This window comes from Mollisia scopiformis (genome assembly GCF_001500285.1).
Source record: "Mollisia scopiformis unplaced genomic scaffold LY89scaffold_30, whole genome shotgun sequence".
In the NCBI taxonomy this organism is placed as follows: Eukaryota; Fungi; Ascomycota; class Leotiomycetes; order Helotiales; family Mollisiaceae; genus Mollisia; species Mollisia scopiformis.
The window spans coordinates 120225-134539 of record NW_017263610.1 but is presented as its reverse complement, the minus strand read 5'-3'; the positions used below and the strand labels follow the sequence as shown (position 1 = coordinate 134539).

The 14315-nt window shown below is 47.6% G+C and overlaps 5 protein-coding genes across 5 annotated transcripts; 2 read left to right on the top strand and 3 right to left on the bottom strand.

Moving 5' to 3' along the window:
- Positions 1-898: 898 nt before the first annotated feature.
- Positions 899-3566, bottom strand: LY89DRAFT_316672 (acid protease). Its single transcript, XM_018206677.1, has 7 exons — positions 3197-3566; positions 2916-3149; positions 2677-2868; positions 2529-2628; positions 2111-2484; positions 1489-2063; positions 899-1437 (listed from the first exon to the last, which is right to left on the bottom strand). The coding sequence occupies exons 1-7, from the start codon at positions 3423-3425 to the stop codon at positions 1090-1092; spliced, it is 2052 nt and encodes a 683-aa protein (XP_018063325.1). The 5' UTR covers positions 3426-3566; the 3' UTR covers positions 899-1089.
- A 1365-nt stretch (positions 3567-4931) lies between these two features.
- On the bottom strand, positions 4932-6490 carry LY89DRAFT_658022 (carbohydrate esterase family 8 protein). The gene is made up of 3 exons (XM_018212455.1): positions 6271-6490; positions 6097-6220; positions 4932-5963 (listed from the first exon to the last, which is right to left on the bottom strand). Exons 1-3 carry the CDS (start codon positions 6379-6381, stop codon positions 5215-5217), a joined length of 984 nt encoding a protein of 327 aa, XP_018063324.1. The 5' UTR covers positions 6382-6490; the 3' UTR covers positions 4932-5214.
- A 1301-nt stretch (positions 6491-7791) lies between these two features.
- LY89DRAFT_316605 (endopolygalacturonase) lies at positions 7792-9420 on the top strand. The gene is made up of 5 exons (XM_018206676.1): positions 7792-8212; positions 8331-8756; positions 8805-8964; positions 9048-9112; positions 9162-9420. Exons 1-5 carry the CDS (start codon positions 7961-7963, stop codon positions 9393-9395), a joined length of 1137 nt encoding a protein of 378 aa, XP_018063323.1. The 5' UTR covers positions 7792-7960; the 3' UTR covers positions 9396-9420.
- Positions 9421-9890: 470 nt separating this feature from the next.
- On the top strand, positions 9891-12757 carry LY89DRAFT_316567 (uncharacterized protein). Its single transcript, XM_018206674.1, has 4 exons — positions 9891-10681; positions 10730-12397; positions 12449-12577; positions 12630-12757. The coding sequence occupies exons 1-4, from the start codon at positions 9980-9982 to the stop codon at positions 12708-12710; spliced, it is 2580 nt and encodes an 859-aa protein (XP_018063322.1). The 5' UTR covers positions 9891-9979; the 3' UTR covers positions 12711-12757.
- Positions 12758-12804: 47 nt separating this feature from the next.
- On the bottom strand, positions 12805-13567 carry LY89DRAFT_724526 (NAD(P)-binding protein; the record flags this gene model as incomplete). Its single annotated transcript, XM_018218907.1, has 1 exon — positions 12805-13567. The coding sequence occupies exon 1, from the start codon at positions 13498-13500 to the stop codon at positions 12805-12807; it is 696 nt and encodes a 231-aa protein (XP_018063321.1). The 5' UTR covers positions 13501-13567.
- Between the last annotated feature and the right edge of the window lie 748 nt (positions 13568-14315).

The following is a 14315-nucleotide window of genomic DNA, read 5'->3' as shown; positions in this document are numbered from 1 at the left end:
ATTCACAGCTTCGGTATGCCTTAATGGCATTGAAGTCCTCTACCATAAGACCAGACATCACAGCTTCAAATAGGCCGTGGTTAAAGACATGGGGAGATGACTACATTATGGAGATACTTGCAGAACTGCACTTCTCGGATCGTTTGGGGGGAGGATCATCTGTAGCAGGTGATGATCATACAGCATCATGCTCTCTGATGAAATGCATGGAGATGATGAATGTCGAGAGCCTTCAATTCTCAGCATTAAGTCGCAAAGACAAACAAACCCTGAGCTACTGTCCAGTCGCGCTGCTTTCACACCGCTAAGGCTGACATCATGATGAAGCCTCCCAATAAACTTCAATCGTCTCATCTCAGGGAGTCTGTGCCATCTAGTTTGGTAGTTACCAGTATCGAAATTAAGCTCTTACATGTGCTCAGGGATTACATCTTCGAGGCCTTGAAACGTTAACTTGAAGCTGGAGCTTTGAGCTTCACCGATTATCATATCGGAATCTGGGTTGCTTTGATGGTTGTTGTCTGTTAGCTCTGCCTTGATTACTCGAATGGGGTAAGATTTGGCTTCTTATGTTTGCTCCAAAAAATATTCCGATAATGCGGTTGCGCCTATTTCTGGTATAAAATAAACACTGACCTATCATTAAAACAAGCTAATAGCTTGTTGTCTAGTGGTTTCATCATTTAATTCGCGGTGCTGCCCCCAGCGGATAAGCTCTATGGAACTGATCTCCTTTTTCCCCTTTCGAATTCTACAGATCAATAGAAAGAAGAAAATTTGTCACATCATTTCAAAGTTGCAATGTGCAACAAAGCTTTTTACTCAGAATAGATAAGCGGTGTGTGTTTCTATCGTTATCGAAGCTCAGTGTATAATCACGTGGTGGAGTTATTTTGCATCTGAACTTCACTCTTTGATATCTATCTAACCGCATAACATGATCATAATCGGAGAGCTCAATACATCTTCTCTTTCCCATGTTGTTTCTCATTCTATATACATCGCCCCTTTCCTCTCTCTTTGAAAAGAAACTCGTTGATCGAAGGAGATACAAACATATCATAATCTCATATCTCTCATTAACCTCATTCAAAAGATACTAGGCAACGCGGAGCTCGCAGCAACCGTGACAGTGGTCAAGCTTGTGATGATAATGGGTGCTACGCTTGGAGCAGCTGCTGTAATTGTGATGGTGATGGGCGCCACACTGGGAGCTGCGGCTGTGCTGGTGAGCGTTACGTATACCGTGCTAGCGCTTTGCGTTTGGATGACTGTGTATGGGATGGATACGGTCAGAGTACTAGCGCTTTGAATCTGAACGACCGTGAAGACGCTGTATACTGTTACAGAAGTAGCGCTTTGCGTCAAGGTGATCTGAACGGTGCTTGCTAAGCAAGAAGAGGCTTTGCTTGATGACAGGCTGGATGTGGAAGAGACCTTGAGAGAAGATGAGCCAGCGCTTTGCATAGTGGATGATGTTGAGTGTACCTGTGAGCCTGAGTTAGAAACTTGCGAGGACGATGATAGTTTGATGGAGGAGGACGTGGACGAGATCATGATGGAGGATGATTTGGTAGACACTGGTGATGATATGCTCGATAAGCCTTTGTTTGAAGACGAGCTGATGGGGGTGCTTGAGCTCGATATAATTTTTTGAGTGGATGAGCTTGGACTTGGGATCAAACTAGAGCTGGAGAGGGAGCTGATTTTTGAGCTCGATGACGATAATGTGGAAGAAGAGCTCGGCTTGCTACTCGTTGAAGAAGACGATGTCGTGAAACCCGTACTGGTTGGGACAGGAGACGAAGTGGTCAGCTTGCTGCTGGAGGTGACGAAGCTGCTCGACGACTTTATTGTCGATGACGAGGACGTCGAGGGATGTGGGGTGGATGTAGGAGTTGGCGAAGGTGTAGAGGTGGTAACAATAGGAGGCGTGTAGGTGGGAGCACAGAGACCGTTGATTGAGGGAACAGCGTTAACACCAGTTGAGATGGGTATAATACTTGTTCCACAGTTTGCTGCTGGAGCAATGAAGACGTTAGAGTTATCCTGATCGTAGACGACTAATTTGCGTTAGAAGCAGGCCTAGTTGTGGCAAGAAAACACTCACTGTAGGCTGATCGCATGAACGAGTCACCCAAAAGATAAAATTGAGTGCTCGGTTGAGCAGCAAACCAACACTGAACTCCGTCGAACCAGATGAACTCATGGTAAGAAACTGATACGGTAACGCTGCCAAAGGCAAAGTTGATGTACCCAGCCTGTGTTCTGTAATTACAGCTGACGGTGTACGTACTGCTTCCTTGGTTGACTTGTCCAACAGGGAAGTATGCAAGGAGCGCAGTGAAAAGTGCTGACGGCAGTTGACAGAAAGTGGATCCACTATCTGGGAACATCGCTTGATTGTAGGTAGGTGAGGTCAGAGCAATTGGTGCAGTAGCCCCTGGAGGCGTGATGCTTACTTGATTCATGTAGAACCAATAACTATTATTGTTAGACGGGAAGGCTAGTGGGAAAATAATGCTTACCGAGCATATCCATCAGGTGCAAGATTTCTGGGAATGATAGGCTGCTTTTGGAGAGGACCACTGTACTTCATGATGTCAATGCCGCCGAAAATAATAGCACCTGCCCAAATTAGCAACCGTATCGCGCACAGCTATGAGAATGATTGACCTGTAGGGCTGTCAATACTGGCAAGATTAAGACCAAAAGCTCTGCTTTGAGTGATGCCTTGTGCTTTCAGATTGTCAATGACATTGTTGTAATTAGTGTCGACGCCATTGCCCCAAGCAATGCCAAGTATTCCCTGCATCATTTGTTGACTGGTGGCAGCATCCCCAAATTGCTGTTGACGAATTGAGGCATCTGTGATGTATGAGTGTAGTCAACACACATGGAGTAATGATACGAACCTCCCATAGTCATATTGTCGGTATAGTAGGTCCCGGAGACGGAACCGATTCCATAAGAAATTGAGAACGGTGTGCCCAAATCATGGCTAGTCGAAGAACTACCTGGGTTGTAGACACCATTCGCAGTACATCCAGCTGGATAGTACGACGTGGAGCATAATGGATTTACCCATAACTCGTTGGATCCAGTATCAAGATCTACCCATTGGATCTGTGGAGGCGTGCCGAGTGTGACTATAGCTAATTAGATTCAGATAGTGATGGGAAAAGGGCGAGATTACTTTCGACTGAATATCCACTTATATCATTTTGGAGAGGATCAGGAGATTGTCTCTTTCGCAAAGCCTTCGCAGGCTTTTTGGTGAGAGCAAGGTGGACAAATCCTGGTAATCCAGCTTGTTTTGCTGCAGGAGGTGGGGCAACATAGGGAGCATTTGCAGTGCTTCCAGGTACAACAGCAGCGGACGTGAAAGAAACCAGTGAGAGTACAGCCAACACAAATTTCGACATGATGACAATTGGGATGGAAAGTCCTTAGTCTGGGCCGAGAGGAGCTCAGCTGGGATATATACGCATCGCAGGGTGAAAACACCGCAATTACATGTTTTTGCCATGGCGAGCAATGTCTTGGGGCGATGACATGTAAATTCCTGTTCGAGGCTTGATGGACGCCACTTCCGGGAAAGTGTCCATTTTGAAATCTCATCACAGACATTGACTTTGAGTTTGAGTTTTGCTGCGCACCACGATGGAATGTCCAATCCGAACAGCAAAGAACGACAAAGGCGGGGCTCAAGATCGCAGGTTACTATGGAGATTGGCACGATAAAAAGAAGTACGTATGAGGCTTTCTGTTGGCTGGGCTCTTGCCTCTGAAAGTATGAGGAATGCGGCTCGAAATTGATGTGAAACTTCACGTGACTGGAAGAGATGCAGGTGGTCTTCGAATTGCTTTTCTGTACGGCTCATCCTCACCCAATGAGTGAGATCTCAGACGAAACCTGTAAGCATTTGAGCTCGTAATCTTATCCGAGCAGGGTTTGTGCAGGGACAAAAGCTCCATAAATGGACTTCCATTTCTGCATCTAGAACTTCACTGTCTAGACATCAGTCTCAGAATATCTCAACCTGCCCCATGGCAAAGCCATGGGGGCCAAAGAATTCTGGCTACCCGAGGTATGCTGTACCCGTGCCCACATGTGGGATGTGATCGGATTGAGCTGTAGCATCTAGGCTGTCGAGGCCATGGCCCATGGATAAGTATTTCGATGTCTGAGATAGGATTTTTCATGAAACCGTGCACCCTATGAGTAGCTATGCAGACTGTATATAGAACTATTCAGCTCAGGTGGCCGTGCTTGTCGTGAGATGAAGTATGTCTATAGGTAGCGGTAGTCAATAGCTCTTCAAACGTTTGAGACAGATAGACCACCCCGGTCGAACTTGCCTTGAGGATAACACCACACGTGCTGTCTATGTTCATACTATTCGTAACTTCGACTTGAGCGCTGAGTTATTATCTAGATAATGTTTGAAAGAGAAATGGATTTTTGGATGTGTTTGATGCATGTTTCTTGCCCGTGGGAGATTCGTGGACGGCATGATATCATGGCAGTGAATAGCACGTGAGTGGCTGTCCACGTGCTTTCAAATTATGCCTTCCAAGGTTTCTTGGTTTCTTTCTAATGCACATTCGTTGTGCATTCTCTTAACATGTTGGTAGCTTTATGAGTTTTCATATTCCTATGTACTTACCTATGTAAGCTGCCGTAAATACGCTACGCTGGAGCACAGGGCCTCGCAGCTCAAGTGATGCGCTAAGCGCGTTGATTGCGCTGATTGCGCTGGGCGCTGTCCCCTAAGTTCTGGTAAGCACACTTTCGCCAGAGGCACCTGTCAGCGCTGAACCCTCAGCACCCGACGCCCGACTAAGCCAATTGAAGCCTAGAATAATTTCGCTTAAGAGCGCACCGCAGCCCAAAAAGTGTATTTTGACACGCAGCTTAGGGGATACCACTTTATCTCTCAAATGTCAATTCACCATTTAAACTTAGCCCATTTGCATTGTCCCACAACTCTGAAGCACAGCCGTTTATTCCAATTCTTATGGTTGCCCATGTCTCGACCAAAGGGCCAGACGCAAACGTCCTCTCTTTTCCTCTCAATTTTATAGACAATTACTGAAGTTATGTACAATGAGAAGAAGATATTCCTAACTGTTTAAGTCCCTCTAAAAAGGATAACAGACTCGGTGTCCGTGTACTTCCTGCTCGACCAGCCCCCCTCCGCCAATATCCTCTTACGAAGACAAGTAGCTCGTGTCAACCCATCCAGTATATCCGCTTCCCAAGATCGTGGCGATCTCAATCGCCGCGCTCAGCTTCGTCGAGAAACTCGCTCTTGTCCCTGCAGCTCCAGCACCTGTATTTCCATATTCCTGGAAAGTCACGTCGCCCGTCCTCTGGTCGCTCGGTTGCCAAACCTCCCACCCCGCACTGTTGATGATATTGCTCAGTACCGTCTTCTGGAAACACACTCTGGCATACTCGCTATACGGGCGTCCAAGGTATACTGTGCCAGCACTGATTGAAGCACCGCTTGCTGCGGCGACGGAGGATTTGTTAATCACATAATAAGAGGTATCAGATGAGGATGCTCGGCCGTTGGCGGTGATGGCTCCAACACCGTTGACACGGATATCAGAGCCGTCAACCCAGGCTCGGGCATGCTGGCCCCAGAAGAAGTCGACTGCGCCTTGGATATAGCACTTGGCATAGACCTGGTTGCCGGTCTGAGCGAGGATGGTATCCTGATAACCGTAGAACCCCACCCCATAATAGCCTTGCTCGGTGGCATAGGCTGCCAGAGCGAGAGCTTGCGAGCCGGCCCCGTAGGTGTTTTTGATGTTGACGTTATAGAATTTACTGTTGGCAGCGTTGTTCTGTATGGTCGCGGTGTCGTAGTCGTTGGCTGCGCCACTCGCTTGACTCGAGCTGTGCTGGATGTTCACGACGTTGCTTGTATAGGAACTTGTGTCCGTGGTGTAACCTACGAGTTGATTAGCATGAAAAGGTCGTTGTTGATTGTATGCCAGATTTTGCGAGAATGTCTCAAGACTAAGTCACTGAAGGCTGGTTGAGGACATTCCGAGACAACGTCCGGCTTGCAAGTTAAGCCTTACCATAGATAGTAAGTGGTGCATTTCTGGCTGCAATGCTAACTTGCTCATTGTAGGTGCCTGATTCAATGAAGAGACATTGAGCAGTTGAAGACGAGGTGCTTAAGGAGTTGATGGCGTCTTGAATCTAAGCTCGTCAACAAACAGTCATATACAGGCAAGGGTATGCTGATTTACTTTGGAATACTTGCCACCGGAGCCAACTGTGATACAACCAGATGGTGCTGAGGTCCGGCTTCCAGCCAGAACTGCTGTGAAGAGTGTCGAAAAAATGACGAGAGAACGCATTGCTGAAAAGGTGTTTGGCAGATGACAACGTATGAGAGCGAAAATTGAAGAGAGTAAATACGATATCAAACAGCTCCAACAGAACGGGAATCTTCAATGTAAATCTGACTCTATGCTCCTTGAAGTACTTTTCAAGTTTGGCAGCCGTGCAACACGGGACAAATGAGGGGTCCACTTGGAAATGTCAACTCAATCTATGGGATGGAGTTTAGCCGCGACCGAAGTTGCCCCTCAATTCATCTGACCTTTGATTTCCCGTAATTCAGTAATGGAACTATTCGGCGCCGGCCTGAGGATCTGGTAATCAGGGTCTTTTGTCAGACTGTCGTATACGGCGCGACAATAGACTCTGTGCCCGAGCTTCTTCGGTCCTCATAAATTAGATCGTTAATTAAAACCTCGTGGGCTGAAAACACTCATTTGTATGAAACTATGGAGAAATGTTATTATGTTCCGACCTGGAAGAAGAATTATGTCGGTAGTCAAGGACCCAAGGTGTTCCCGCCATGCGGGGACTGGCCACAGTCTATCAAACCTAAAAATTTCTGGATACTATATTTTCCTCCAATGGTAGGATCACAAGAACCCTTGAAAACATCTCCAGAATGTCAAGAGCAGACTACGCAAGAACAGCTTCCGTTCTTGGTCTGCCAAGGAACGCCAACAGGCCCGCTCCGAGAGTTTGAAACATCTTGACAAGCAGCGATCGACGCAAAAGCACTTTAAGCTTATCTGTCGTCGGGTCGGTGTGAACAAAGAAAGAAAAGGACATATATGAGTGTAGAGTCAAACCACCAGAGGTAGCTGCCAATGTCCGGTCCTTCGCATGATTTGAATAATGAGGTTGTTTGCTAGCAGGAATAGACCTGGTATTCGGTAGATGTCTGGTAGGCGGGAAATCTTCCGCTGGGACCAACGCGACTACAAATGCGGAAAGCCTTCCGAGGGCCCCGCTCTTTCAATTCCAGCCTCAACCTTAATTAAGCCACGTGCACTTTGACCTGCTGAATACCTCCGGTACCGACATGCTAAGGGGGCCGGTGTTGTGGTCCTGTGTTGATGTGTCCGTTTTTCTTCCCTCAATGATCTCCGAGGCCCTTCGGATTCGGATAGTGCCAACATCAAGGTCAACCTCAACGGCGCAATCAGCGACCAAGGCATGTATTCGCAGCATGTTACATTACCCGCAAGTAGCCCACCAAGAATCCATCCTCGTTGTGCCTATTGTCCTTTCACTCTGAACATGAACAATCTTGCACCAATGGAATTTTCCCAACTCATCATTAACCCCGCCAGCCAAGGTATGACAGATGTCAAATGATCGAATATTCCCTACAAGCTTTACCAGACAAGTCCGTTGCGGAAGAATCATGAACTCCGCTTCTGGCAGCTATCTGTATTTGTGGACCCAGCAATACAAACCCTGGATATGTAACAACGCTATTGAGAGGATAGGAGATATGTCTTCTTTTCCCCCATTCCATCTTTGAGCTTAAAAGCAATCAAGCAGTTCTATATCTCTTCATCTCATCAACTGTCTTTCCTCTCCTTTCTTCCGTTCCTCTACTCTATCTCAAAAATGGTTCACTTCTTGCAAACGCTGGGACTTGTCCTCACCACGGCCTCTGTGCTTACAGTAGCCAGTCCCCTACCACAACCTGCTTCGGAACTTAACGATGCTCCTACCAAAGTCAAGCGTGCTACTTGCACTTTCACGGCTGCCGCAGCGGCAATTGCTTCCAAGAAATCTTGTTCCCAAATCACTTTGAGCAACATTGCTGTTCCCGCAGGAACCACACTTGACTTGACAGGGCTTGCATCTGGCACCGAAGTACGTTTATTTTGCTTCGTGATCGTTAAAAACTCTAGCACATTTATAAGCACCATCATCTCAACAACCGCGTCTTGCTTTTTCAGCTCATATTGAAACAGATGCTTATGTGGGACAGGTCATTTTCTCCGGCACAACTACGTTCGGCTATGAAGAATGGTCTGGTCCTCTTATCTCAGTGTCAGGCTCAGGCATCACTGTCAACGGCGCTTCAGGAAGCAAGATCGATGGAGGCGGTGCTCGCTGGTGGGATGGAGAGGGGTCAAACGGAGGCAAGACCAAGCCCAAGTTCTTCTACGCCCACAGCCTCACGGGTAGTTCAATCATTGAGAACCTCAGTGTCTTGAACACCCCAGTGCAAGCATTCTCTATTGATGGTGCTAACGGCCTCACCCTCTCTCACATTACTATCGACAACTCGGCCGGGGACACAGGGGGTGGCCACAATACAGATGCATTCGACGTAGGTGACAGTACCGACGTTACTATTGCCAACGCCATTGTGCAGAACCAAGATGACTGCTTGGCTGTCAACTCTGGAACTGTTAGTCATAATTACCCAAACCCTTAGACTCGACTAACATAAATCCAGAGTATCACTTTTACAGGTGGAACCTGCTCTGGAGGTCATGGTCTATCAATTGGCAGCGTAGGCGGCCGAAGCGATAACACTGTTTCAGACGTTACCATCTCTTCTTCCACCATCAAAAATTCCATGAACGGTGTCCGTATCAAGACCGTATCTGGTGCCAGTATGTTTAAACCACCAGTCCCGAGTCCATCGATTCATTGGGAGCTTGAAACCAACAAGAAAATCTATACTGATTTTCAATAGCTGGCTCCGTAAAAGGCGTTACTTACGAAGACATCACTCTCTCTGGCATTACCCAATATGGTATTGTACGTTGAAATTGTTGCAAACAGTGGACAATTGACTGACACATAACAGGTCATTGAACAAGACTATGAAAACGGGAGTCCAACAGGCACACCCACTACCGGGGTTCCGATCACAGTCCTCACACTAGATGGTGTTACAGGCACCGTCTCATCATCAGGCACTAACATTTACATCTTGTGTGGAAGTGGATCATGCTCTGACTGGAAATGGAGTGGTGTTTCCGTCACTGGAGGCAAGAAGAGCTCGAGCTGCAAGAACGTGCCTTCGCCAGCTTCTTGCTAGACGGACTCGGCGTCTGTTGAGGGATCTATATTGAGGGATGTAAAAGAAAATCATACTGACCGGCTGTGGAAGGCCGGGTAACACTCTTTCGCTGTACATAGTTCTTGAGTTCGAATGGCTTTCAGTGACATTGCAGGCTTTGCCGCATGCGTATAAAATATGAACGTATGACATCCAGTCGCGGATAACACGCTAGAAATGCAAGAAACTTTGAAATTGTAGAAACAATAGAATTTGAAAGAGGCTCCCTTTGCAAGGTTGTATCGCAAATGCCGCCAATCGCGCAAGTTGCGCGGATTGCGCAAATATCGCGTCGTGTTCCCCGTATTTCGTATTCACGTCACATGATGACCCCACTTCAACTCGAAAACCTCCGAACTTCCTCGGATCTCACTCCCGGACGTAAGCAAAGCACAGCACAATCACAATCACACCAAGTCCGGGTCCTCATCTTTCATCTCAACTCACAACCGCAGTCTCGTATCCGAACTCATAACTCATCTGAAGCTCTTGTCCGAGATTGAGTCTCGACCAGACCCTGTCGAGGTGAGTCCTCTGTTGAGGGCCAAATCCGAAGACCGAGTATGGCAGACCCGGAAGTAGGCAAAATCCTAACCCAATTTCATGGGCCTAATGCAAGATCTCCGAGCTCCTCTGGAAGCTATCCTGCATCTCAATTTCGAGCTTCCAACACGGAATCAACACAACCCAGTCCTCTCAATCACCTGAGCACTCCGACCACTGTCTCCACTTCAGAACCTTCTCCGAATCAGCCTTCTGCATCCCCAGCTCAGCCCAGTCCGGCTGTAAAACGATCTCGGCAAAGACCAACCAAATCATGTGAACGATGCAGAGCAAAGAAGTTGAAATGTGATAGGGAGCTACCATGTAGTAATTGCAAGAAAGGGGGAAGAGATGGCAAGGATTGCGAGTACAGATTTGGGTCGAACGAAGAAGAGGGAACACCTAAGGCTAAACGACCCCGGACTGTCGTTGAGAAGAATGGTGTCCAAATCGCAACCAATGGCTCATTTCATTATCCGACTTCTCAAGGAAATGGCGGGCCTGCCCCAAGCGTCGTGGCCGAACAGACGTTTCCACGTCCAGGTTGGTCAACTCACGGGGAGAGTATTGTTGGAACGCCTGCTTGGGGAAGTCGACAGGACCCAGTGCCAATACCGAACCAAAACGCTTCGAGCACAACAACTCCTCTTGGGCGGATAGATGTGAAAGGACTACGGTCGAGGTACATTGGCATTGGGGACAAGATGGCCGTTTTAGATCACGTGTGTAGCTATTCTCCCCTTTCTTTCATCTACTAATGTACTTTCTAGTTCGAACATTCCAAATGTTTCATCGTCAAATCTTTCCAGGATCCAGAGATATCACCTATGATGCAAGAGCTTTCAACCTTTCAGCGACATTATACACCAAGACATAAATGCAAGCCCGACATCATGCTACCTTATGGCAGTGAGGAATTGATGGCTGAGATGTTGAAGGCTCTACCTTCAGCCTTTCTATTTGGCACTTTGCAAGCCAAATATGTGTCAAATTGGGAGACTGTATTTCGAATCCTACACATACCGACTTTCATGCGAGAGTGCGATGAACTACAAGCAGCTCGACAAGCCGAAGCACTGACCGTGTTGCCGGATCATATTCCCGTCTGGGTTGTACCTCAAATATTGGCCGTCCTTGCGATTGGATCACGCCTGAAAGATCCAAGCGAAAGAAGCGTGAGTGGTGAAGAGCTACCAGATGAGGCGATTACGAAGAACTGTCTCATGGTTCAACGTTGGCTCGATGAACTGCACGGGAAGATCACACTCAATTTCCCAATATTACAGACTAGAGCTCTCTTATTGCTTGCAAGACATTCGAATCTCTCGCATACTTCAGAGTTATGTCGAAGATCAGGAGATCTTGTTCGATTTGCAATGACGATGGGTCTTCACAAAGATCCAGAAGAATGTACTGAAATGTCGAAAGCCCAAAAAGAGATGCGACGAAAGTTATGGTTCACAATTGTAGAGCTCGACATGCGATTCTCCCTAGCGGCTGGAATGCCTGCTTCGATCACTACTTCGACTTTCAATGTTCGGCATCTGATCAATGTCGATGACCAAGAGCTTCAAGATGATATGCCGAACTATCCTGTTAGCAAGGGAGATGACGTCTGGACAAATGCAATGGCACAGATAGCACTTTTGGCTTCACTTCGAGACAGACTTAACGCTACAAATCTGCTTGGTGGATGTCTTGATCTGGAACGAGATGCCCCGGCACTTCTCTCTCAAGCTAAGACCCTGGAACAAGCACTGCGATCTCTACCAGACCAATTTCGAGGCTCGACCCGAGCTGGGAATAGCAACAATAAAAGAATGTATCGACTTTTCACAAGCATCATGCTCGATATGGCTATTCGACGACCGTTGGTCGCTCTTTACAGGACGATTTCAACAAGTCCACAGTCGAGTCGATATCCCGAAGCACGAAGGGGAGCATTACGTTGCTCGCTTGCTATCTTGTCTCATCTCGACGCATTAGATCCTGCTGTAGCAGACCTCAGCACAGTCAAGTCGAGAGATTACCTCAATCTCTTCCATTTACTATGTAGAGCCGACATTATGCATTCGGCAATCATCGTCTGCTATGAAATTAGATCTTTCAATTCCTCACCTGATTCCTCCACAGAGATCAACGAAGCAGGTCCAACCTCAGACGACTCATTTCCACAAACGAAACACAGTCTCACGAGGGTAGTCGAGAATACATTGAATAGTATACTCCAGCGACTCGGCGAGTTTGGAAGTGATTTGAAAGATATCTTGCCTCTTGCTGTGGTTCTTCAATCTGTGCGTTCTGATGGGTCACAAGAAGAGATCAGGGAAAGCATGATTAAGGGTACTGAAAGAGTACTTAAGGCATGCAGGACTGTCATGCCAAGTATCGAGCACGCAGCGTTGTTGAATAGTGTTGCGAGAGGAAATGATTCTGCAGTGAGTTACTTGTGGATGTTCAATCCGAGAAGATACTGATGATATTGTTAGCAACAGGCAGCAGCGACCCTTTTACCAGCCTCGTTTAGGAATAACTCGGGCTTCGATACTAGCATGGCTCAGCCAGGCCAACCATACGGTGGTTACGGAGGCAATCAGACATGGGGTGATTTCAACGTTGTCTGTTCCATTCCCCAAGACTTTCATTTATTAAAGTACTGACACAATTCAGATACCTAGCGATCTCAACTTTGCAGATTTCGATCTCGGTTTCGGCTTCACGGACTGGGACATGAACCAATATTATCTCTAAACTTTTCATACAATATAAACAGCACTATGCATAATCCTAATATACACAACTAGCAACGAACATATTTTCTCCCAACGCAACCGAACTTACTCGCTCAATCAGCAATAACGGGAGTCCTACCAACCCACTCCCCACCCTCCAAACACTTTTCAACAATAAATGCAGCAACCCTCCCCCGTCCAACCTTCTCCATCAACCCAGCCCCCTCGCCCTTCTCCCCAAGAACCCTCACCCCGCCCTCAAACCCCTCATCATCACCCAACATCGCAGCCCTAACAAGCGTCCACTGCACGCCCTCAGCTCTCCTAAGCACCCTCTCCACCCCGGCATGATCCTCCATCCCAACCCTCATCCCCCCACTATACACCACCCACCGAAACGGCGCCCACAAACCCCCCCTACTATCCCCGACCCCAAACGCAGAAAGCGTAACAACTCTTCCGATCCCCGGCCTCGCCTCCCGCATAGCCTGCAGGACAGCTACATTCGCGTCCGTCATGAACGTCGGACTCGAGATCGACGCGCTGAACGGCGAATTGCTCTTCCGCAGCGACGCGAGCGTGATGATGACTGCGGTGGGCGGGGAAGAGGTCGCGTTTATGGCGGTCGTTATGTCGGCGCTGGAGGTGGGGGAGCCGGGGACGAGGGTTAGGTTCGGGAAGCGCGAGGCGAGGTCGGCGAGGGAGGAGGGGGTGCGGATCAAGGCTGTGACGCTGTGGTTGTGGGAGAGGGCGTAGGTGATTACGAGGCGGCCGGTGCGGCCTGAGCCGCCGAGGATGAGGAAATGCATTTTGTGGTTTGTTGGTGTTGAAGTGGTTTTGAGGCTTGGGAAAGTGAAGTGGATTGTTTGGCTTGTTTTTTCCCTTTGAGAAAGTGTCAGGTTGAAGTTTGAATTATGCGAAGTAATGATCAGGATACAAATTCCTTCTTATACCTGAAAGAATGTCTGTCTCTACTCACATCTCAACCTCATATTTCTATCCCAAATCCTCACATCCTTCTCTGAACCTCGGATCCGACAACCAATCCGCTCCGAGCCACAAGTCCGAGCGTGACTTCACAACTCATCCCTCTCTCTCCTCCGCTCTAACAGAAATGGGGCGGGAGATTATCAATACGATCAAAAATGTCGGAGTATTACAATTGAGCGCATTTGGTTCATCCTTCAGCTGTTGTAAGAGAGGTAAAGCCGCCCCACGTGATTCGGATTTACCGGAGAATTGGAGTTGGAGGAGGAGCTTGAATTTTAGACTTTGTTCTCATGATTAATTGTAATGTTCCGAGACATTTACGTAGGGAAAGCTATTGGTGATAGCTTGGACATTCGAACCTTACCAGTCTTTCGAGGATTGAGAAATATTTGGCCTTCTGTTTGAACTTCTGGGTCGTCTATTGTCAATTTCTTATGCCAGCACCCTCCTCCCACGCGGTTTGAATTGAAATTCCAAACAATAATCCACGTGTTCCCATAACCAGGTTTCAAGTTCCAGAGCCAGAATATTCATGGCTCCTCAACTACAGACATCTCACCCAAGGAAAACATTGTCTGGATATTAGACGATAGGGCGTGAGTCACATAGAAGTAGTATTCAGTACCATCAAAGC

What these genes read in the sequence shown, in the direction of transcription:
- LY89DRAFT_316672 (XM_018206677.1), bottom strand. Translation starts at nt 3,425, where the DNA reads ATGTCGAAATTTGTGTTGGCTGTACTCTCACTGGTTTCTTTCACGTCC. An exon ending in AAGTGGATATTCAGTCGAAA is followed by an intron (nt 3,150 to 3,196) that starts GTAATCTCGCCC and finishes AATTAGCTATAG; the next exon opens with TCACACTCGGCACGCCTCCA. An exon ending in CAGTATTGACAGCCCTACAG is followed by an intron (nt 2,629 to 2,676) that starts GTCAATCATTCT and finishes TAATTTGGGCAG; the next exon opens with GTGCTATTATTTTCGGCGGC.
- LY89DRAFT_658022 (XM_018212455.1), bottom strand. Translation starts at nt 6,381, where the DNA reads ATGCGTTCTCTCGTCATTTTTTCGACACTCTTCACAGCAGTTCTGGCT. An exon ending in CCGGTGGCAAGTATTCCAAA is followed by an intron (nt 6,221 to 6,270) that starts GTAAATCAGCAT and finishes TGACGAGCTTAG; the next exon opens with ATTCAAGACGCCATCAACTC. An exon ending in TGCACCACTTACTATCTATG is followed by an intron (nt 5,964 to 6,096) that starts GTAAGGCTTAAC and finishes ATCAACTCGTAG; the next exon opens with GTTACACCACGGACACAAGT.
- LY89DRAFT_316605 (XM_018206676.1), top strand. Translation starts at nt 7,961, where the DNA reads ATGGTTCACTTCTTGCAAACGCTGGGACTTGTCCTCACCACGGCCTCT. An exon ending in TGGCTGTCAACTCTGGAACT is followed by an intron (nt 8,757 to 8,804) that starts GTTAGTCATAAT and finishes ACATAAATCCAG; the next exon opens with AGTATCACTTTTACAGGTGG. An exon ending in CAAGACCGTATCTGGTGCCA is followed by an intron (nt 8,965 to 9,047) that starts GTATGTTTAAAC and finishes GATTTTCAATAG; the next exon opens with CTGGCTCCGTAAAAGGCGTT.
- LY89DRAFT_316567 (XM_018206674.1), top strand. Translation starts at nt 9,980, where the DNA reads ATGGCAGACCCGGAAGTAGGCAAAATCCTAACCCAATTTCATGGGCCT. An exon ending in AGATGGCCGTTTTAGATCAC is followed by an intron (nt 10,682 to 10,729) that starts GTGTGTAGCTAT and finishes TGTACTTTCTAG; the next exon opens with TTCGAACATTCCAAATGTTT. An exon ending in CATGGGGTGATTTCAACGTT is followed by an intron (nt 12,578 to 12,629) that starts GTCTGTTCCATT and finishes GACACAATTCAG; the next exon opens with ATACCTAGCGATCTCAACTT.